General features: G+C 39.9%; 1 protein-coding gene across 5 annotated transcripts in view; it reads left to right on the top strand.

Annotated features, from left to right (window-relative positions):
• Window positions 1-20,177, top strand: part of Dlg2 (discs large MAGUK scaffold protein 2) — a 1,293,772-nt gene extending 1,273,595 nt beyond the window's left edge. For 3 of the 5 annotated variants that reach the window (XM_028770580.1, XM_028770579.1, XM_028770582.1), the window contains 6 exons: window positions 2,494-2,544; window positions 3,369-3,470; window positions 5,308-5,480; window positions 10,157-10,266; window positions 13,683-13,774; window positions 15,579-15,754. In XM_028770580.1, coding sequence (XP_028626413.1) covers window positions 2,494-2,544; window positions 3,369-3,470; window positions 5,308-5,480; window positions 10,157-10,266; window positions 13,683-13,774; window positions 15,579-15,685 — 635 coding nt within the window. In that variant the 3' untranslated portion in view covers window positions 15,686-15,754. Of the gene's footprint in view, window positions 1-2,493; window positions 2,545-3,368; window positions 3,471-5,307; window positions 5,481-10,156; window positions 10,267-13,682; window positions 13,775-15,578 lie in introns of all 5 variants that reach the window. The other 2 variants (XM_028770581.1, XM_028770583.1) reach the window with 1 other exon arrangement.
• The last annotated feature ends 3,793 nt before the right edge of the window (window positions 20,178-23,970 follow it).

Genomic DNA, 23,970 nt, shown 5'->3' with positions numbered 1-23,970 from the left:
CAGTATAATATACTCAACAGAGAAAAACCGATGTGGATTTAAATCTTGGCTCTGCCACTTAATAGCTAAGCAAATGGACCTCATTGAAGACTTGAACCTCAGCTTCTCCATATCTAAAATGGGTCACCAGAGTACCAACTACCCAAGAAATTTAGTAGAAATAAGAAGCCAGTGATAGGAAAGCAAAGGCCCTGAAGAATGACATGGAGACATGCATTTTTTTTTCTCTCTCTCTTCATTGCCTTAGGGTTTGTTCTTTGTACTCTGGTTCTTCTCCACTGCTCACTGGGTCTTTTTTGACTAGAGCATGGAAATTGGCATATGGTGCTGAATTCATAGCTCTTATATAACCTCAACCTCACAGCTTCTCCAACAGCTTCCTTCCCATGTACACACAGTACATGTTTGCACAGGGCCATAACAATCGGGATGCTTAGAGGATGATATGTTACCACCTGCCAGTACTACCGCTCTGAATGAAAACAAGTTCCTTCCATAAGAAACGTACCACAAGACAGTGGATAAACAATTCTCTCAAGAAAGAAAAGCTGTGCTTGTCCCGGTTTTCTGAATCACATGTGGTACAGACTGACATCAGATGTTATTTAAGATTTGCGTTTGGAAGATCCCATCAGGGTGATCTGCAGCATGACTGGAAAGAGATTCAAATAGAAGCATGACGTGTTACGGTTATTTAGAGGAAACTGTATTTCCCATAAGTGAAGTGATCATATTCACAGACATGAGGAGCAGAGCCTTTCTCTGCGCTCATTACTCATCTTGTTTTTCACAACGGAAATCACGGTGTGAATGCTCTGTCATCTTTAAGTGCTGGAATCACAGTGATGGATGGGGCTTTGCCTTTGTGCTCATGGAAGGACCAGTGTAGAGGGGAGACTATGACAACAACCACCTGACACCTGAAGCTTTATCTCACTATTGGGATTCTCCTGATAGTTCCCAGGCCTTCCCTATAAAGTGAGAGTCTATTGCCACCATTACGGAACCATGCTACTCTCCCTCCAACTTTTTCTCCACCCATCTTGCAAATGGCGATCAGAAGACCAGATCAGAAGACCAAGGCTTTAGCATCAATCCCAACAGCAAGCCCTCTTCAAGGTAGATGTAAAGCATGACTTTAGTTTGCAGCCATTTCTTACCACTACCAAGGCTCCATAGAATGCCTCCGTACTCTACACTTACTAACATATCAAAAGAACTACCTAAATCAGCTGCAGGTATTGAAACTATCCATGCAGTTACCACCTTTTGTGAAAACAGCTCGCTTTCCCCTCGTGCTGGAGCTATGAAAGAGAAACTCATATTGGCAGACTAAATATGTCTGGAATGGTCAACCTATAGACTCTGTAGTACAGTATAAAGCAATGAGATTCATTGTCTTTTGGCCTTGGAAAGGACAACCTCCTATCCCAAACCTCCTCCAACAGATACTGAACATCCGTAACCTATCTTCACACCAAAGGTTGGTCAACACTAAACCTAATATAAATATAGAAGCAGAACATTTGGGATTTGCAGCTGAGCTAAAGCATCCCCTGACCAACTAGCTGGTCTAGTGTATAAATTTGATTTAAAACTATTGCCAAAGTTGACTCAAGGCCAACCCTGAAACAGAGGACATGAATCAAATGCTGGAAAATCACTGCTGCCCTTACTTCCCATCCTGAAGCTTCAGACATGAGGTAGCAGCAATCTTAACAGCCTAGAACACACCCCTCAGGTTGCAGCAGAGATAAGAACTGGAAGCAGGGTCTCCCACTTGTTAAGTTTATGCTCTGCCTCACACCTATAACCCCAGTATCCTCAGTTTCAATCCAATTTAACTGACCAAGGACAGATTACTGTTGAGTAAGTAGTAGACTAAACCTCTAACATCCTGTAGTAATATTCTGATAAAGTTTATATATCTTAAATGAAATAGACACTTGCTTTTGGACCATATACTTAGAAAAATAAAATAGAAGATAGAAGATAAATTAAAGGAATCAGAAATTCTGACAAAGTAGCTTGAAATTGTTGGATAGACTCTTTCCTAAGTGGCTTTATTTGTAATGGTTGGTGTAGAGGCATGACACTCCATTTCTTTTTTTCTTTTTTCTTTTTTTAATTTGCTCTGTGTATCAGTTTATTGCCACTTAGTTCCCTTGCTATAAATCTGACTTAGTTCACAGTACAATGATGGTAGGTGCATGTGGAGAAAAAGGCCAGTCTCCTCTAATATCAGATAAAAAGCACTTTCTCAGATCATTGGCCCAGAGTAGAGAGCTAGCAGTCCGTTATCACAGAGTTACGACTGTGTGATAACTAAACACTAGAGCTTTATGAAGACAGAGGGAATTTTGAATGGTTCAAGGAGAGAGCACAAGGAAAATTAACCCTCCGTTGTATATTTCCTGTGTTTCTGAGCAGGAACTATAGCTCTCAGTGTGGCTGGTCATTTGTCAACTATAATTTTCCTTTCTTTTCTCTCAGGAGGACAAGAAGATCTCATTCTTTCCTATGAACCTGTCACAAGGCAGGAAAGTAAGTTTCCTGGCATGGCCATGTTCCTGATTTCCGGGCTGTGACAGGTGACACCAAACTCTGCTTAATACTCAGACCCAGGCTCAGCAACAGCTCCCAAGAGGACAGACAGAACAGTCCTTCAATGGTCTCAGTAAAAAGGCACATGTCCAAATCACTTAAGGGTTTGAGCTGGAGGGCTGATGGGGAAGAGCTCAGGGCAGCTGCTGCCAGCCCAGCTTTCCTAACAGACCTCAGAGGCAGGCCGCCTACAGACTGCTCCTGGAGTCTGAGTCTACCTCTCTGGAGATGTTCATACAGAGGCTGATAGTGACGTGCAGAGAAGTTGCAGAGAACATTGAAGCATCAGATGGAGAGTGACACCAAAATAGACTAAATTACCTTCAAAAACACAAAGGAATCAGGAAGCCCCAGTGGATACAGATCCATAAAGTGTCTCTACTAGTAACAATGATTTTAAACAATGGCTGAAAACCGGGTTGGGGTTCTTTCTCCTAGGCTCCCTAAATCTCGGATGTTTTGACTTTGGGTTAAAATCCAAAAGAAACAAAACTCCTGGTCCTTTTCATTGGCAGCTGCTGCAGCTGCTTTATTCTTTGTTAGTAAATTCCAGAAAGCAGCAGAGTCAACATCCTAAGGGCTAAATATGCATTTCTGCATGCAGGGCTTTATGGGTAATTTGCCCCCAGGTTAAGGTCCTTAGCACATCTTAGTAGCTGGCAGTTTGCCATGAAGAACCATGTCTGCAAAAGTGCAGGACTGCACCCGCATTCCAGGATTTTAAATCTCCCTCTTCAACTGCATCTTCCTTTCTCTGTCTGCAGTAAACTACACCCGGCCAGTGATTATCCTGGGCCCCATGAAGGATCGAATTAATGACGACTTGATATCTGAATTTCCTGATAAATTTGGCTCCTGTGTGCCTCGTAAGTGTCACTTCTTTTCTGTGGGCTAAAGCTGGAGTCCTTGGTGCATAATCAAATATAATCTTGCCCCTTCAAGAAATGTGTCTGGTGTGATTCATATGTCATCAATTACCCATTATCTGAGCATGGGACCTCATGAATCCACTTATTGCTTTTCATCTGGGCTGTCACACGTATTGTTTTCTGTTGAAAAGAACTGACCTTCATCCCCAGAAGATAACAAGACCTCCTGAGACCTCTCCTACCACTTGAGACAGCAAGCTATCTATAAGCCTAAATACCACTGTAGCATCTGTAGGGGCAATAAGAAGCAAAAACACACACCTGAAATTGTCTCTGAATGACTTAGTACAGTGTGTCAGTCCTCAAGCCAAGCAAGCAGTCTTGCCCTGGTGTTTTGATAGCCCCAGGTTATCAAGGATTATATATATCATATATCATGTATTATGTATTCTATATATAACATCGCCTTCAGGTAGGAAGGGGTGAGTGAAAACTTGTTTGCAGCATCTGCCCATCACTTTTGAGAGAACTAAATGAGGACTTAGTTACTGAACTTGCCCTTCCGCCCGGCACACTTTTTCCATTTTCTTTTTCTGTTTTTATTTCATTAATTGCACTGTTCTATGGTAGTAAGTACATATTGATTATACAGAATTTAAAAAAAAGTTTGCCAAGAAACTGAAAAGTATACATAATCCCACATAATACCCAGAAATAAAATCATTCTTCCTTCCAGTATATTTTTCATGTATTTAAATCTTTAAATCTAAGTTTTTATATAATGATTTAAAATAATTATAGTCACAAAAAATGTATAGGCCTTTTAAATTCCCTTTCCTTTTTGATATAATGGGCTATAGTGAAATATAATTATGTGTTATAAATTACTGTAGTGAATGTATTTTTTTATTTTTTGATCAATTTAAAGATGAATATTTAGAAAAAACCTGATTTTAAGGTTGAATATATATTAACTTTTTAAAGCTATATAGCTATTTCTCCTTTATCTTAACAAAATATTAATATAAAATTGTTAGATTTGCTGACTTTCGGTCCAATCTGAACAATGATTCTCTTATTATACATAAATGTAAGCCTCTAAATATATTCATAATTACATGCCACATGTTCTTGTGTCTTTCATAATCTATTTTTTTCTGTGTCTTGTATTGTAGTGTTAAATATTTTGAGACAGTGGCTATTTGGAGACAGGATCTCACTGTGTGGTCTTTACTAGTCTGGAACTCATAACCTTCTTGCTTCTGAATCCTGAGTGACAGAATTACATGTGTATAGGCTCACCCTCAGGTGTGGTGCCGTCTTGCGGAGAGTCTGGACTGTGTTATCTTCCTTTATAGAGTATTTTTGTTTTAGAAAGCAATAATGTACTGACAGATCATCTTGTACTTGCAAGTTGCATTTAGAGCTGTGAAGATGGGCCTCAATCCTTCTGATATGTGGCTCTTTCTGCTACTCCAAATGCCCAATTTTATATGAACTGCAGTATCTTCTAACACTGAGAGGCCTCTGGACTGTCCACTTAGACACAGCATTGAGGCAAAGAGGAAGGATAAATAGAGATTTGCCCTCACACAGTCCTCACCCCTTATAATTACAGCTGTGTCTGACACCTGAAACAAGTTAACTCTTGTATTTTGTCCTGTAATATCATTGCTTCTTTGGGATGGTAAGGCTATGACTCATTGCTATGGCCCATGGTATTACATATGACATATATCCATGTATCTGTGATGAAGAATGAATGGAGAAAATATCATCTGGAAAAATGTTTGTAATTTAAATGTCTCACTTTCATCGTTTCTTCTTTTTAAAGATACTACGAGGCCAAAGCGTGACTACGAAGTCGACGGCAGAGACTATCACTTTGTCATTTCTAGAGAACAAATGGAGAAAGATATCCAAGAGCACAAATTTATAGAAGCTGGCCAGTACAATGACAATTTATATGGAACCAGTGTGCAGTCTGTGAGATTTGTAGCAGAAAGGGTATGTTTGCCAATCCTCTCACAACTCCCCTAAAGAAGGTTTCTGGGAGCAAACTGCTTTGGTCATTGCTCCTTCTTCATTGCAAATTAATGTCCATGCAGAAAATTACCTTAAAGCGGTGTCATTAATTTTTAATTTAAATAGAATATCCTGGCTGATTTGCAGATGAAGAAAACAGAGGATACCCATTAACCCAAAGACAGTTAACAGCTGTGGATTATGGGGAATTGGTTTGTTCTTGGCTCACTATCTGACCCAGATTAATAAGCCTGAATTTATTTATTAAGAGAGCTTTGCTACTCTTATTTTCCTGGATACCCTGAGTTTGTTTTTCCTCAGAAAACTTAGCATTGTCATGGTGGAAGGGAGATTCATGAGAGAGCGGTCTAGTCTTGTTGCCAGAAATTTTGACTTTGAAGGGGCATTGATACTGCAGTTTCCTTCCTCTTAACAATATCAGAAGCATGGAAAAGAGGAGAATATTGAATGGAATCTTGGAGAGGAAACCACTTTTCTGTGCCTTTAAGATCTGCCCATACATAGAGCCTATCTCCTATAACAACATATGAATAATCCATAGGAAGAAAAAATTGTCTGTCTGTTTAACTCAGTGTGACCCCTCCTTTTGATGTTTTCTTCCTTTTGATATACTTATGAATTAAACAACTCACTTCCTCCACAGAGACCCAACATAATAGGTATATAGTTCTGGTTTTAAGGTGAGTGGAGTAAGAGAAAACTGGAAATTAGAAAGAAAGAAGAGACCCATGAAAAATTCATTGACCTGGGACGACAGAATGAAAGAAAACAAGACATCTTACCAAGAGCATCTCCAAAGCCAGGGTGCGCAGGGAGGAGTTGTCCTCCTGGCAGGAGTAAGAGATGAAAAGAGCTACTCAGCAAACCCTGCAATATAGATGCTGGCAATTCTGACTACTGGAAAATTCCCTTTAGATAAACAACCTGAGATCTATACAGTAGCCTTGTTTTGGAAAAGGATTTCCTATCTTTCCCCAGAAGACATTCAACATGCCAGACCCAGAGCCACCTAGGGAGAAAAGTTTCTGTATGAATTTGGACTCCTCTAAAATATAAACCAGTGTTCAAGGCCAGCTTCAACTACATCAGCATGGGCTGCACAGGACCCAAACTCAAAACTTCAGTGAGATATAGACAGAAAGACAGAGAGGACAGAGAGAGATGACAACTCTCTCCTAACTAATTCATGTGTTTGAAAGAATAGGACCTTCTAATTTTATTTTAAAGCCAGCATTATCCTATTTCCAAAACTACACAAGAATATAATAATACAACAATAATGGGAAAAGAAATTCATAGACAAGTATTCCTGAAGCACATAAATATAAAAATTAATCATTAAAATATTATTAAGTTAAACCATAGATTTACCGATAAGGTCCAAACCATCTGAGAAGTGCCTAATAATTGCATGTTTGTGAACAATCTAAGTAATGTTTCAAGATCCTATCTCAGGATAGTATAGAATGGAAAGGGCAGAAGAGAATCAAGAACATGAAGTTCATTCACCACAGTCAAGTTGACTTCATCCTAGGTAGGGCTAAAATAAAAGCAATGCAAGTAAAAAATATAACTGATAAACTAATTCAGTAAATAGCAAAATATAAAAATAACATATAAATAGTAGTAGGTTTTCTGTATTTATGAATTTCCTAGGAAATTATGACAACTACCCAATTCATAATTGCTATAAAATAGTAAGATGCCTACAAATATATTTAACCAAGAAAGTAAAAGTTTTCCACAAGACACTGATAAAAGACATTGAAAAGTCATTTTAAAAAATGGTAAGACTTCTTATGCTCATAGACTAGAGAATTAATATTGCTACAGTGTCCACACTACTCATCCTCAATAATCTTGAAAGATAATTTGATGGAATTTAAAATCATCATGGTAACAAATCTCCTGGTATGTATGCAAGAGATTATTCAGACCAGGTTAACTAATATGAAAGAACAACCCTGAGTGTGGGCAGCATCATTCCCTGGTGTCCCAGACTGAATAAAAGGATAAAAGGCTGAATTCTAGCATTTACCTCTCTCTGTTTCCTATCTATGGCCATCTGCTTCCTGCTCCAGCCACCATGGCTCCTCCCCCATGATGGATTGTACCCTTCCTCCCTTAATTTGCTTCTGCCAGCAATTTTATTGGAGCAACAAGAAAAGTAAATAATATACAACCCAAAGTCACAATACAGATACAGTACAATCCCCATTAAAATATGAATGATTCTTCACAAAGCTTGAAGTAATTTAAACCTAAAATTTATATGGAAGCACAAGCATAAGAAAAGGAAAAACAGCCAAAGCAAAAAAGAACAAAGATTCCAAATCCCAAATTCAAGACATAGCATACAGCCAGATTAATTAAAGCAACAATGATTTTGCTTTAGACTGGATATCAGACACACAGACCAATGGAACAGGCTATAGGTTTGCTGAAATAAACCAACACATATACAGCCAGCTGTTCTCAATAAAAGTACCCAAAATATTGAAAAAAGATAGCTTATTCAATACAGGATACTCTTTAAACTGGATACCTTTGTGCAGAATTCTGAAACTTGACCTCATTTCATCCTGTACAGAAATCCTGTCAGAGTGGACTGTGGAGCTAAATAGGAGACCAGAAATTCCTAAACTGCTAGGGGAAAAAAGGACTTCAAGACATTGGATCAGGTCTTAACAGCCCAGAAAACATTTTTTTAAATGGATAGATGAGGTTACATCAACCTAAAAGGTTTGTGCACAGCAAAGGAAGTGCTGGAAGGATAAAAAGGCAAAGAAATGCTGTTATTTTGTAGGGAAAATGAAAACTAGCATAGCCATCATGAGAACAAAACTTCAAGCCAGGGTCTGGCAAGTTGGCAGTTAGGAGTTCTTCCAGCTGTTGGATGAGACCAGAGGTTGATTCCTAGCACCTGTAACTGTCAGGCACCTGTAACTCTAGCTCCTCGGGATTCAATGTCTCTGACCTCTGCCATCACCTAAAGATGTGCACATAGCCCTGCACAAATACACATGAATACACTTAACTCAAAAACAATAAATCTTGAAAACTAAAACTAGATCTACCTGATCTATCTGTCCTACTGCTAGCTACATATTCAAAATATAAAATCAGCATATCAAAGGAATTTTTCCAGTTCTATGGTACTTGTGGCAATGATATTAATACCTAGGACATAGAATCAACCTAGGTGTATGAAGCAAATGAATAAAGAAAATCTAAGATGATAGATAGATAGATAGATAGATAGATGGATAGATGGATAAATAGATAGATAACCTATCATCTTCAGTAAAATGAATGAAACAAGGGGATGTTACATAGATTACATAAACTATTCATACTAAGACAAATTCTACATATTCATTCTCATATGTTAAACAGTATTGACCTTAAAGAATAGTAATTATCAAGAACCAAGAAACTTGTTTGATTGGGAGAGGCTAGAAAGCATATACTTGACTTGATCAGTGCACACAGTAAACACATACGGAAATATAATGTTGAGACCTGTTAATTGATAGAATTGATATCTTCACAAGCATAACATTAGGAAGTTTAGTGTCCGAGAATATACTAGAATACTTCTAGTTTCTTCTTCCCAGCAGGTAGACTATCAAGTTGTATGGACTGTTGCTAGTAAGTAACCTAGATGGCTATATCTGTTTTTCTCTTTGAACACATAAACATGGCCTGTGTTGACTAAAAATTATACTGGCTAGTATATAATAAAACAACACCATTACACCTTTCATGTAACCAACGTGCTTCAGAGCTAGCAACCTTAGGATGTATTCCTTAAGCGATAAGACATGGAACATCCTGGTGTGTTTCTCATAAGCACTGGAGCATTTGCTGCACTCTTCATCTTATAAAGATGACATGCACTTTCCATGTATTACTGACTTAGGATTAGACCTATCTACATGAACATGCCTTTTATCTTGTGCAAAGTTCTCTTAGCCTCAAAATAATAAGGCTATTTCTCCCCCAGGAGGTAGAATGAGATGTGGCAAATCATTGTACTTTCCCAGAAATATTTTATGAAGTAGCTCCCGGCACTGAGCATCCACTGCTTTGGAAGCTGAGTTAAATGAGGTGTGTTATAAAGGAGTAGGCTTTTTATCTGTTAACAAACAACTGCACATACTCACTGAAAGAGTCAGCATTAAACCATATAAAACTAAAGGTAATGCTTTTGTGTCTGCCTTCGACCATGTATGTATCAAGACAGAGTGCACATAAGCACTGAGCAAGTATATAGAATTACTCAAGGCCCCTGTGATCACCATTTCTCCAGGTTTAACAGTAGTCAAAATGACGAAATGTCTACTCTAAGAACAAGTTCTGCCCATGCTCAAAAGCTGGGCTTTAGTCTTCCTACTAGTGAATTTAGGATCAATTGTTAGTCAATACCGTTAAGGCTTAGCATTCTCACCTGTAAAATACAGTCAGTAATACCTACCTCACACTTCAAATTATTTTTTCAAGTGGGAATTTTTTCCAGTCTTCAGGAACCTAGTATTTCATACCTGTCTCTAAAACATGCTTTATTTTATTTCATTGGACACTGGCCATTTTTCTTGATATTTTTAACCTGGTATTTTTTCTTATCTTTATATCAGGGCAAACACTGTATACTTGATGTATCAGGAAATGCTATTAAGCGGTTACAAGTCGCCCAGCTCTATCCTATTGCCATCTTCATAAAGCCCAAGTCTCTGGAACCTCTAATGTAAGTAGAGGATAAATCCTCATCTGAGTACCCAGCAAGCAACAGCAATTTGTCATAAAGGCTTCCAGATAGGAATGCCAGTGTCGATCATTAAGTGTTTATAAAATATTATTTTATATTATATTACTTTATATTGTTAAATATATTTATTATATAATATTGTTATAAATATGTTATACATATTATTTATTAATATTATTTATACATTTTATATTATCAAATATTATATATTTAATTCAATATATATTAAATATTTTGAGTCAATAACCCTTTGCTACTATACAAATTGTTTTCACCTTTACATTTTCTATTTATTGGCAGCTTCCTTTGGTCTAAGAGGTTTATAGAGGGATTGGGCAGTTATTTTAGCTTTTGTTTTAGTTTTTACCAATCACAGAAGACTATCATCTTTGTATTGTTTTTTAACTTTGAGAAAAGTTTCACAGGTAAATCTTTAAATGTGTTATGTTTTGTTTTTATAAAGGGTACAAAGAATATTTCAGAATTTCCCATTGACATTCTACATCGCCTTTAATAGAATTCTGAGGCTACATTAAGATACGCAGATGCTGGTTCTTCACAGAGCCTTCTCTAGTGACATGACTATATCCTTAATTCATCACCTCCACATCTGTGCAAATACACGAGTATGGGAAATGCATGGTTCTGATGCTGTTCCAAAGCATTTCCAAAGGTCTAGTAAAATACTTCTCTTCAAAATCAGTAAGCAAATTAGGCAGATATCCATGATCTGCCTGAATGCCCGTCTAGACAGTTCCCATAGAGCGGAGAGACTACTGTAGGTAACAGTAGCAGAGCAAAGAGGCTACAAGCAGAGACGTGGAAAGTGGACAGTAAGGCCAGATTTTTTTAACCAGTGATCCTTCATATAACCTTAGCACAAGTTGCTTGAGTTCCCCAAGGTTGAACAATGTCACAGAGGCTCATTTGGTCCTTATTATGTAGTAAGTGCTCAGGAAATAATATTATTATTGCAAAATATACAGGGTTACTTTTTATGAATCACTAATTCAATCTTATCTTCATAAAACACATAAGCAGCTTCCTGGAGAAAGCCAGAGCTGTGGTCAGTACCTTAGTTACAAGAGCCTGGCTTCAGCACTGCCTCCAGGAGAGGCAAAGACAGGCCTTGGGAGAATGTTGTTGGGCTGAACCATACACAGCACACTGGAAAACAATGCTTATGGAAAGATGGTAAAAATAGAAGGTACTTATTCCCAGAGATGAAAGCCATTGTTTTCTGAGGGTATCAGCTACCTGTTTGGTCTCCTCTGAGGATGAAGCTGCAAATTGGACCACAGTAGTTGGAATGGCAGCTGGGAGGATAAACTTCAAACACATAGTTGATCTCTGGGGAAATCACCAGAGTATAACCTAAAAGCAGAGTACATCCACAGAAGTAAAGGTAGACAGAGGATTTTGTCAAGAAAAAAAAATAAAACTAGGAAGCATACATGAAGAATATTAACCCCAATTACCGCATAGAAAATGTGTACTGATGATAAAATAGTGTTCTTGTCGTTACTCCAATGGCACGGGTCAAACTTCTTCTGTGGGGGGTATTTCATAAAGTTAGTTAAGTGATCACAATGTCATTGTGTAAAAGTGATTTATAAGCTGTAGATGGCCACACAAAGCTACGCAATATTAACCTTAAGAGGAAAAAAGTGGTGCTCGCCTCTTGGGAACAGCATCATAAAAGCTCATTCCAGAAATAGAAATTAGTCCACATCATAAACACACAAGAGATGGATGACTTCCTAGGGAAGGAAAGCCTGAGGGACAAAGAGCAGTGGCACATTTAGTCCAGTGTAACCCTGGGAGACAGCCCATCTGGTGCTCAATGGAAGATCTACTTCTTTCCATAACTACCAGATGATTCGTGTAGTTCTGCCTTAGGGCCCTGTCACAGGCACTTATCACCAAGGAAAACTAAACATGCCAAAGGCCAGATGCCACAATGAGGACAGTGTCTGTGGCGTAATTTGCTGCAGCCATATCGATGGATCTCCACTGCAGTGGTGATGACACAGCCTTGTACAATCTCATTACTAAAGGCTGCTGGTTGTGCCTCACTCTTTCCTGGGGCTTTTACTTCAGGAGCAGTGCTGTCTTGAATTGCCCATTCCCCAGGAAGGAGTAAAGCTCGGTCAGCTGGAACAAAAGCATAGCAGCTGTCACAATGAGACAGTGACACACCATCACACACATTACCTCTCCTGTGCATCATCCACAGAGCTGATTAGCAAGCACACAGCTGCCTCTTAGGAGGAACATAAATTCAAGGGCGTATATGAAAGAGATATTTTCATAATATACTGCCTCCTGACTTCTGTACCTACCCCATAGCAATAAGAAGCTTTCCTGTGTCCATGTACCCTATCCCCACCAATGGTCTTTTATGGCTTTGTGCCCATGATGCATTGCGTGTACATCTACGTGTCTCTATGCCATAAGCATATTTATTTGCCTCATCTACCATTTAGTCATCCACTCACTCATTGGACAGTTATTGAATCAAGCTCACGACATAAGCTAATGCACAAGCCATAAGCTTCTCCCTCAAAGAACCTGAGAAATACAGTGAGATTATTGCAACAAAGGTTCAGGAAATATGGAAATACTTACTTTATATTTCAGTTCTCAGTAATATCCAAACCCATGTTCAACTTCTTTCTTCACATAACCATGTTTCAAAAGATACCAAGCTTTGGTATAATATGACATAGTAGAGTGTAGTTGTGGGTTTCTGCTTACCAGACTTGGATGGAGGGTGAGCAGTAAACCTGAAGAGGGAAGAAGGCAAGAAATTAATCCTGTAAAGCTAGGACCCGAGAACAAACAAGACTAGTTTTCTTGGGTATAGTGCTGCCTAAGGAACCCAGATATACTCTCATGTTTCCTCCCTCTGACCACTTCTGGAAGACTGTCTTCAATTCATCACCTATGTGTATTTTAGAGATGTAGAAACCTACAGAAAGTCAAGCAAAGGAAGTCTGGGTTTAGAAATACAACAAAGAAGTAGTTGAAGGACAGTCTGTTCTGATGAGGGGGAACCTCAAGGGACACATAAGCACTCCATTTAAATACTCTAGGGCCTGCTGGAGAGGAAGTTTATAGTCCTGTTCTAGGGACTGCAGGGAAGCAAACAGAGGCCACAGATGGCAAGGAGACAGGTTCTGCTTCAACCCTGTGCTGCACATGAAGCCTGGCCTCCAGGAGAGTGAGCACCCTAGCACCTAACCCTCAATAACTGAAATGGCTCCACCAACAAGCCCAAAATGAAGCCTTAACAGCTACTAGGATTAAACTATGCCTCCTACAGGGTTCATTTTAAAATTTTGGAGATGTGTATACTCTCTTTGTGTCCTAATATCAAACCCTCATTTTCTCAGGGAGATGAATAAGCGTCTGACAGAGGAACAAGCCAAGAAAACCTATGACAGGGCAATTAAGCTAGAACAAGAATTTGGAGAATATTTTACAGGTAAGTTTCCTTGGCACCCTAGTACAACAAGAAAAGAAGATAAATTGCCTGATGCTGTACTTAGAATAGGCTCCATGCCTGGTAAACCTAGAGCCCAAAGCCTTCCAGGTGAGGAGGCCTGTACCCTTATCTGCCTTACCCAATTGGTTTAGAGCTCTGGATTCTCTCCTCTCTGAGTTAGCTCATTTCCAGTTCTCCACTGGCCCTAAACCATGAGTGGCAAATGCCCTGAGCTATCTCCTGCTATTAAGGAGATTTTAGGCATGCTACGTCATTAAACTATCTCCCTGATATTTTCAGAAAACTTGAAAATGAATGTTTTAAGACTCAAAATGGGCAGTATCTACAACAGTTACTATCCTGCTGTCTCTGCCTTGACGACCTCCAGACTTCTCCTCAATCATCAACATGAGACAAACCCGCTTGGAGATGCTTCAGTTAACACTGTTTCAAGACTAATAATAACTTTGATTTTTTTTTAACAATATCTGTGGCAACAAGAAATTTGGGGGATAGAATATGAATTTCTTGTGGATGTCCTGAGTTCCCTCTTCTTCCTTGCTCTGACGAAACACTGGTTAAATCCAGAGAGAAACCAGCCTTGAGGGAATTTATCTCACAGTGGATTCTCAATGATTGATGACAAGATACTGAATCTGAGATGTAGCACAGTAGTGGAGTGTTTACCTGGCTTTCATAAGTCTCAGAGTTTGATCCCAACTTCCTCCAAAATAACATTCAATACAACTTCCCTCATGAATTACTGGCATGAAATGAGATGGAGATTGTTGCAGTTGCTTTGAATACCAAAGGCACCATGAGGGGCACTGTGTAATTATTTTTACTAAAGTTAATATTAAGGTTTCTCCTAGTAATGTGAGTGATTTTAAAAGAGCATTCAGGTGGGAAAAGTCTAAGGGCTGGAGAGCTAGCTCAGCAGTTAAGAACACTTGCTACTCTAGAGGACCCAAGTTCAGTTCCCAGGTGGGAAAATTAAGTCAAAATAATGACTATTTGACTCATAGTTTGCACTCTTGGATAGATTACCATAGTGTGATCTGAAGATTGTTTTTGAAACATAATAATGGCAACTCTACTTCTATAATAATTTTCTTGAAGCCTTGGTGGCATACAGAGAATGCTGATGTATTTGGGAAACCCAACTCCACAAGAGTATTTATTGAAGGAAACAACAAAATGTACTCAAATCTCTCCACTGAGAGTCAAGTATCTTAGTAATTTACAGCTTAGTAACTTATATTTCCTCTTACTTATGTTCCTTACCAGGTATTCACAGTATAAATTGTAATGTGAGACAAAAATCTTAATTTATCAAATAGCTTGGAGAATAAATGGTGTTTCTTGGTAAAGGTTTTTGGAACTGAAAAGCTTAACTAAGCTTGACCTTCAAAGCTCTTACTATTTCTATGTCTACAAGACCTGAATTTCTGCCTTAATTAAAGTATAGAAACTCTACAGTCAAACAGGGAGCCTTGGTCTGAACTGCTGTGTGTTCTGCTCCAGCGACTGGCTCAGAGCAGCCATCCAGGAAACAGTGTGTTGCTGGAATTATGAACAAACACAAAAAGTGCTAAGATTGGAACACATTTATTAATGACCTAGGTCATGGAAAGAATGCCCCTTTTAAGCACCCTTGAGGTGGCCATACTTGTGTAAGCATCCTACATTTTTTCCCTCACTTAAAGGGGACATTAAGCTTCCTGATGAGTCTGTCACTGATTCGAGCTGTCCTCAACCCCAAGGCAATGCCTCCTAACTTTTACTATTTTCATCTTTGTAACAGCTATTGTACAAGGAGATACCTTAGAAGATATTTACAACCAATGCAAGCTTGTTATTGAAGAGCAGTCTGGACCTTTCATCTGGATTCCCTCAAAGGAGAAGTTATAAATTAGCTACTGCAGCTCTGACAATGACAGAAGAGCATTTAGAAGAACAAAATATATATAATATAACACTTGGAGGCTTTTATGTTTTTGTTGCATTTATGTTTTTGCAGTCAATGTGAATCCTTATGAATGTACAACACAAACTGTGTGAAGCCATGAAGGAAACAGAGGGGCCGAAGGGTGGGACGGAAAAGACATCACAGTATGCAGGAAGGCTTGGGTTTGCTCAAAGTACCAGGTGTAGGGATGAATCTCTGATGGGCTCTCTGCCCTAGAGATGGGCAGCCTTCTCACCCCAGCAGATGTCCAGAGCTGTTTTAGCTGCTGAGCTCTCTGTGTTTGCTTTAAGAAAGTTGCCAGCACTTGAACCTCACCAACCTACCCCCCCTTACCCACCTCTGTAATTGGTACACTTTGAATTTTATAACTATGCACATCCTTTGATTTCCTAACAAGCAAAGGAAATAGGGAAACCAGAAAGGAGTCCCTTTGAAGGCGACCTACTATCAGGGGAGGATGGTTGCTTCGTTTCCTTGGCTGGCATGTGCAAAGACAAGTGTGTCGTGTGTGGAAGACTAACCTTACTGAGGAGGGGATTCCACCTGGCTTAGCTTTATGACTGTCAATTGTCTATTTTGCCATTTATAAGCTGAAAGAAGGCACTAAAGATGAGAATAATTTATACAATAAATATATTAAATGTATAGAAATGAATTTCTATAGGTTAAAAAGTTTTGTGAAATATTTTGTAAACACTAAAAAACATTGAAAGACTAAATGTACGCACTCTCAGCAGATGATCAAATTCAAGGATTCGAGGCTGCACTCTCCCTCTTGTTGCCAATGATCCATTCAGAGCATCCGAGTTCCCTCCAGGTCTGACAAAGACTCCCCCTCACTCCCCTCCCCACTGCCCATGCACACTAGCACACTAGCGATACACACTTACGAAACACATTCCTTAATAAGTTGCCCTCATAGGTAGTTTTGGAAGAGATTTTTGTTACAATTCTTTAAGCCCATGGCTTTTCAGAGACAAACTCATGCAAATAATCAAAAGGGAAAGATTGTTTTCCTCTAGTTAAGTAGCCTGAGCCAACCATGCAGATAGTCAAATAACTTTGTTCCTAGTTACTTGCATACAGTTCAAGAACTATTCAGTATTCTGGCAAACCATAAGTCATTAGAATTATCTTTTCTTTGTTTCACAGAGCAACTGAAGTGTTTTGTAACAGCCCTAGTTGGCATTACAGGGGGATATCTGTCCTAAGATGCACTATTTCTCTGAGGAAGAGAAAAAAGAGAAGTTATCTAGTTGGGAGTGGTGAGGGATGCACTTTGTTTCAGTAATTATGGCAAAGAGAACCACAAGAAAAGGACGATTTATGACTTTGAGCTCAACCAATTGAATTGCCTTCCTTAGGGCTGCACCTGGACCAAGTTTATTTTTCTAACAATTATACTAATAATGATTTTAAAAGAGAAACCTCCCAAAGCCTATAAGCTGAAACACAGAGTTAGCTTTCCACTTTAGCGCTGATGGTGTCGTCAGCCTGGTTCTGCCCAAGGTATTTAGAGAGAGACTTTTTAGTGTTATTAATAACCACTCATGTCTGGGTTCTATGCATGCCCGGATTAAGCCCCATCGCCTTATTTCTGGGGTACATCAAGACCTGGCAGGGATTCTGCCACACTGTGCAGCCAACCAGCACATAGGCTGGAGTACAAGAACAAAAGATAGAGCCATCAGAGTGATGGGGCTTCTTCTAAGTTAGAACATCAGAGCTTAAAACTGAGAGTCTCTTTCCAAAATCAAGGGTCATTCATCTTTTACTAAATACCATTGTCTGCCCAGCTGCAGTCACCAAAACAAACATTAAATTGCAAAAGTAAGCATCTACCTATAGTCTTGAGGCTGCCTTTGCCAAATGAAGGGGTACCAAGCAGCCATGTGTATTTTTTCCCCTCGATTTTCTAGAGATAGCCTTAGAGGGCTCAAAATGCTAAAAGATGTATCCATGTCTGCAACTCACCAGTTTCAGGTCACGGCCAACTTCCATCAATATAGCTCTCAGAAGTTTTCTGACACTAGAATGCCATTCCTGATCCCAGCTCTCTTTATAGGCCACCGTGATAACTTCTTTGGTTTCTCCACTGAGCATGCAACCATTTACCTTATAGGACTGTCATTAATGAGTAGATGTTTTCTCTAGTTGTGTGATGTGCTTTCCATTTGATAGTATTGCTGTGGCTGAGTACAATCAAATTGAACCACAAACCATTGGTTTTGTAGTCATATAATTATTTATTTTCCCAGTATAGATGCTTCTGGATTAGCATTAGCACTGATTTTTTATGTAGATTTATATAAATATAAATACATATATATTTGCTTGACAAATCACCAAGCACATTGGTGAGAGGGTCTTTTCCTATAGAATTCACTCATCTGTTTTGTTGTATTGTCCTGCACTTCCCAATGTTGAGGTCTCTATGGCTCCAAAGAACTGGTGTATTTTGCAGTAAATCCAATGACATATATGGAAATGGCATGAGAGTCACCCAGATCACATCTGGTGCAAATGCACCTGGAGCCTTGGGCCAGACTGGTGCTAACACTGCAAACTTTGTCCGGAGCTCTCTCCAATCTGAAGGCTTGCTGGGGGCACAGTGTCACCTTCACATGCTGGGCCCTTTCGGAAAAGTGCCAGATCGTGTCACTGGTGCTATTTTTCATGCTCTGGTACAATGTGTAGCACCATGGGGGTCTCAGCTTTACCAAAACCCAAATCCCACCTGTCAGCCAATTCTTGCTGAGGCATTTGCTTATTGCTCTTTTCCATGAGATATGATGGCCTACTCTTTGAAGGCCCTTTCTCCCAGACCCAAATTCAGGAGTTGGCTCTATCCATTTTGCAAGCCCATCTAGATGAAGCTGCACTCAGGTGCCTCTGTGAGCTGTCTTAGACCCTACTGCCAGCCCTTCAGGACGGAGTCAGCGGATGCTCTGTTCACCTCTGGCTCTCACCTATTTCTTCTCGTTTTTCCTACTCATCTCCTCTCATCACCTGTCATTTTGACCCCCTCTTTTTATCCTTCCTGGGTTGTTTAACCTGCCCCTCCTCTCTCCTCTGTCTGCCTTTCTCTGTCCATCTCTCCTTTATCCATCTCCTGTCCCCTTTATTACTCCTTCCTCCCAGACCTGCCCACCCTCTTCTCTCCTCATATAGTTCTGATCATCAGTACATCCTGCTCCTAAGTTTTTCTGTCCTATAAAGGGCTCACGGCTAATTCAGACAGCAAGTCCACATGGTGGACTAATGACACAAATACTTGGGGTCACCATTTTACTTACTCAGCCCAGAAAGCAAAGCTGAGTGTAAGGCCCTGACCTGGAGCCAGCCTGCACCACTGCCCAGGCAGTGCTGATGCAAGAGCTGTGGGCCCCCTGGCACCTGGAAGCCTCCGCCTGGACTGTCTCCAGGAACTCACTCCCAGCACCGCCCAGGCTGAGGATGCTTCCTTTCAACAGAGGCAAACTCTGGCCCCAATAACTATTCTAATGAACCTCACTGAAGCCATGACACCGCCCTGGTTTGGAGAGAGATTTTCCCCTCTATATTCTTTTTCCCGTTTCCATGTGAAGCCCCTCTGCTTTTCAGCTGGTGATTGCTCTGGTGAGACTGAATGGACTTGCTAGTGAAATGACATCTTTATTTTTCCTGTCTTGGTCCTGCCTAAAATTCCTACACAAAAGCGTTTAAGTCAAGGACTAAGGCTAAATTGATTATAATAATGAGTCACTCCTGGGGAGACATCAGTTCCCTTAAAGCATGTGGAGAACCTCCTGTGACAACTAACTGATTTTCCAGGAAGCTCCATAGAGAATTCTGTGGATCTGCATTAATCATTTAAGGGCATGGGTATATATGGTGTGCATACCATGTATACACATTACCTGAGGTAAGAGTCAATGTGGTTGGAAACACATACACACTTCAGTCTGTAAATATTCTTCCTCGCTGAAACCTGTGCTTCAGAAATCATTTCTTGTACAGCTGCGCAGTTTCTTGTAGCAGCTGAAGACACGCTAAGGCCCGCAGCGTATTTAGACTTAAGATCAGCTGACAGAGTACAGTTTCTCCCTTGCAGCTCACAAGGACAGACAGCTAAGTGGCGAGGTTGACTCCCAGTGGGATGGCAAACTTTTCTTCTTTTCAAACTTGTGTTTCCTAAGTGTATCTTAACTTCTGAGTGCACCAGGTTGTACCCATTAGATCCTTTTACTATGACAATTCTGTGCTTCTCTCTGACAGGATGTTTCTCCGTCAAGCTGTAAAATGCAGGATGGGAGGGGAGGGAGGGAGGGGAATTACTCCTTGCCTGGCTGGAGTTTACAGAGACGCACAGCTTACACTCCTGTTAAGTGTAAATATTCAACACTTCCATTCCATTTGTGTAAAAAATAAAGCACACACGATTATAAAAATCAAGATGTATATTTCATACTCCGTGTGTCCGTGAATATTTATTGAATTTTCAGATGTCGGTGGAGGCCCCATTGTAAAAATGCTTGATAGAGTGTTTATGAACATGCCGTGATTTTCTTATATAAATATTAAAACATTTTCTACTTTGTAGCAAAATTATATTCTCCCAAAGCATAATTGTGTTATTTCATAAGAGAATCACTCATTTCTATTTTTATCCATTATATCTGATCTCAAAGCAAAAATGAAATCAGAGTGTTTGCACTGAAAAATATTGGCACTGCTGAGAGGAACTGGCAGTGCTGCATTTGCATATTTTAAAATATTTGATTATCATCTTGCCTGATTTTAATCAGAATTTTTTCAGGAATAAATAATGTATTAAAATATATTAAAGGTTAGGCTTTCTAAGACATGCCTCTATATGAAGAAAAAAAATCCCAATATCAGAAAATGCTTAGAATACGTTTTTTTTATCTCACTCATACTTAAGGCACAAAGAAAGGCCTAATTTGGAGACATAATGTCTTTATACACCCTTTGGCCACAAAATATACCAGCACCAAAAATCTGTGCACATCAAAAATGAAATGTGAAGGAATCTATATCTGCCAGTCCTAAATTGTTTGGTTTAAACATACTGTCATCTTGGCATTAGGTAACACAGGTATGAAAGCTTAAGCTCCAAAACAAATTCCTCCCATGAAAAGGGTGAAAATGTTTTCATCAAGGCAATCACTCTCAAGTATGACATGTAATACCTTATCACAAACTGGAACACCAATTCCAGAATCCTGCTCAGCTGATCATCCCATCCTGGCCATCACTGAGAGCCAACAAAAAAACAATGAGGGACGCAGTACAAGGGTAAATAGAGCCTCTCCCTTTAACACATTGAGGCTGTAAGACCATCACAGTACAGACTCTGATTGCAGGAATTCTATTACTGTTAATATTCATGTAGCCTTGTCTGCTGTACTCTTAATGTTATTCTTCATAAACACAAGATTAATTTCAATGATAAGTGCCAATTCAGAAGAAAACAGCTGGAGGAGGTGACCCTGATTTTTGTGTCCTATTTCATTTTCACATCATGATCTCGCCAGAAGTCTCAAAAACGAGAAGTGAATTGCACGTCTCTGAACCTAAACAGGCTCAGCTAAGAGTCAAACCTGTGTGCTATCAGATATACAGACCTAACAGGGCCCAAAACCAGGGAAGACCTGTCAAGTGAAATGCCTGCCTTCTTAATATAACCAGACACACTCTCCAAAGGGAAGGGTGTCTTACACTGGTCAAGACAGATGGGACTTGTTGTACCAACCACCTGCAACTCACCTTTCATAGGAACATCTCAGAAGCAACACTGCTATCATGAAACTGACCTCTCTCTCCCTTCAAACCTTACAACTCAAGTGTCAGATCTAGGTTTTGTCCCTAATTCCTCTTAGTATACTTTAAGACAAAGTTAGAATAATTCAGGGAGCTTTGCTAACAAAGAGAAATAAAGGCTAATCTGATCTATGAGTTTAGTGCCCAGCTCCTGATGAACTTTGGCATAACAAAAGCCATCTTTCCCTCACTTCCCGGGAGTTCTCCCCAATACAGCCCCAGCAGAATTTTCCATCTGTGTCCACTGCCAATTCAAAAGCAGATGAATCGGGTAAGCTCTCTGTAATCTCCATGCCCCTTTGCTCCCATACACTCACTGCTAATGGAAGCAATTCACTGGGATGAACTGTGGTTGCTTTTTCACAGTGACCATCAAAGAACAAATGGTTTACAATCTAGGGGCTATTGTATTAGAACGTCCTGGTGAATGGGCCTAGTGACAAGCGCAATCTGTGGACAGATTACTAAGACTAACGTGTCATTCATAAAAAGCAAACAACCTAATGAATTAAGAATATAAAGTTGTAGAAAAGTGTGTCGTGTATAAAACTGGCAAAGCAAAACAGTAAGAACTGGAATATTTAGGTTGGGGGTGGTGGTGCATGTCCTTTAATCCCAGTGCTCTGGAGGCAGAGGTAGGTGGATCTCTATGAGTTTGAGTCCACCCTTATCTGTATAGACAATTCCAGACCAGCCAGATCTATATAGTAAACCTGGTCTCAAAAAAAAAAAAAAAGAAAGAAAGAAAGAAAGAAAGAAAGAAAGAAAGAAAGAAAGAAAGAAAGAAAGAAAGGAAAAAGAAAAAGAAGATGAAACAGGTAAAATGCTCTCAGGCAGAACTTCCGGTCTGGGCCCAAGCATAGAGCAGGTCACAGGCGGCAGCTCAGCACCCAACCCCAGAAAACCAAGAGAAAGAGGGACTCCCAGGAGCATTAATTCAGGCAGCATCCCAGGTAAAAATGAATCACCCGTGATGTCTCCAGTTAGAAGTTCTAATACAGATGCTGGCCTCCTAACTTACACTACTCAGACCTTTGAAGGGCCACTGACAAGAACATCAAACAGCTAGAGACTGACATCACTAATCTGAAGAAATCCCCCATTTGGCTGTCTAAAGAGACTTCCTAAAATCGCAAACATCCTTATTGGACTTGATTTACTCTATTACAATAGAAAAGGCTGTGTACAGCTCTTGACTGTGTACAGCCCTTAAAGAAGAAGGTTGCCTTTACATAGACAAGACAAGGAGGGTTAAAGAGAGCATGAAACAGGTAGTGAAGACCCTAAGAAGAATCAGAGAGAGAAAGAGACAGATGAATGCTGGTACAAGAATTGGTTTTCAGCCTCTCCAAGGTTGTCAACCCTATTTCCTCCCATATTGGGACCATTATTTGGGTTCTTTTTGCTTTTTTCTGCTGGTCCCTGGGCCTCAAATAGGTGGACTAACTCTGAAACAACAGATAAATAAGTTGGTAGCAAAACCTACTCAGATACATTATCATAAGTTAGCTATGGAGGACCACGAGACTCAAGATGAGGTTGTTACTTTATACAAGGTGTTTCCAAAACCCATCTCCACCCAACCTAAAAGAGGGGACTTCTGCCCCTAGACCAAGCAGAGAGGGGCCACCCAGAAACCCCTCTGACAGGTGATCTGAATTCTTGCTTAGGCTGCGAGGCTAAGCACTGCAAGGGAATATAAATAAAAGTTAAAAATATCTCTCTGGGTTCCCTGAGGGACAAACCTGACTGCATAGGGGTTGATGTCAAAAGTATCCCCTCTCCAGGAAAAAGACATCGGGGCAGGTATGGCCCTCATGCCTCACTGGACAACGACAGGGGGACTGGAGCCATTACAAGGTCCCCTTCAAATACTGGAGGTCAGGCCTCTATCTCCGCCTTCGCAAGTTTAGAATTGCCACAGCCCTCCTATACTTAGAGAAGGGAGGAGATGTCAGGGGCAGGCCTGCTTACACACTGAAGGCCTAAAATCAGCCATAGGCCTAAAATCAGCAATAGGGCTGTCATACATGTATACTAACACCAAGTCTTGGGTCTCAGTGGAAAAACATTGAAACAGATGGCTATAAGCTATTGTAAACAGGCAGCTTTTGTGGAAATTTACCAGTCTGAGTAGTCATAGACCTTGTAAATAAGTTGTATTGCCTTGGCAGACAATACCAACTTAGATAAGGACAAGGGAGTCATAGGCAGAGTCATAGTGACTTGTCCCCTGAACCTTCACCCAGCTGATACCCAGTTCTGATGATATCTGTATTCCCCCTGATCACCCACACTCCAGTGTCATTCCCTTCCCCACATCCTGCCTTTCTGTGTTTATAACCCCTGTGTGAATGAATTACGATTTGAGGAAAAATAAATTATAAAAAAAAAAAAACCTCTC

Source organism: Grammomys surdaster, unplaced genomic scaffold (genome assembly GCF_004785775.1).
Source record: "Grammomys surdaster isolate TR1022 unplaced genomic scaffold, NIH_TR_1.0 203, whole genome shotgun sequence".
Lineage (NCBI taxonomy): Eukaryota > Metazoa > Chordata > Mammalia > Rodentia > Muridae > Grammomys > Grammomys surdaster.
Note: the sequence above shows the minus strand (reverse complement) of the source record. Positions and strands in the feature narration are given on the sequence as shown.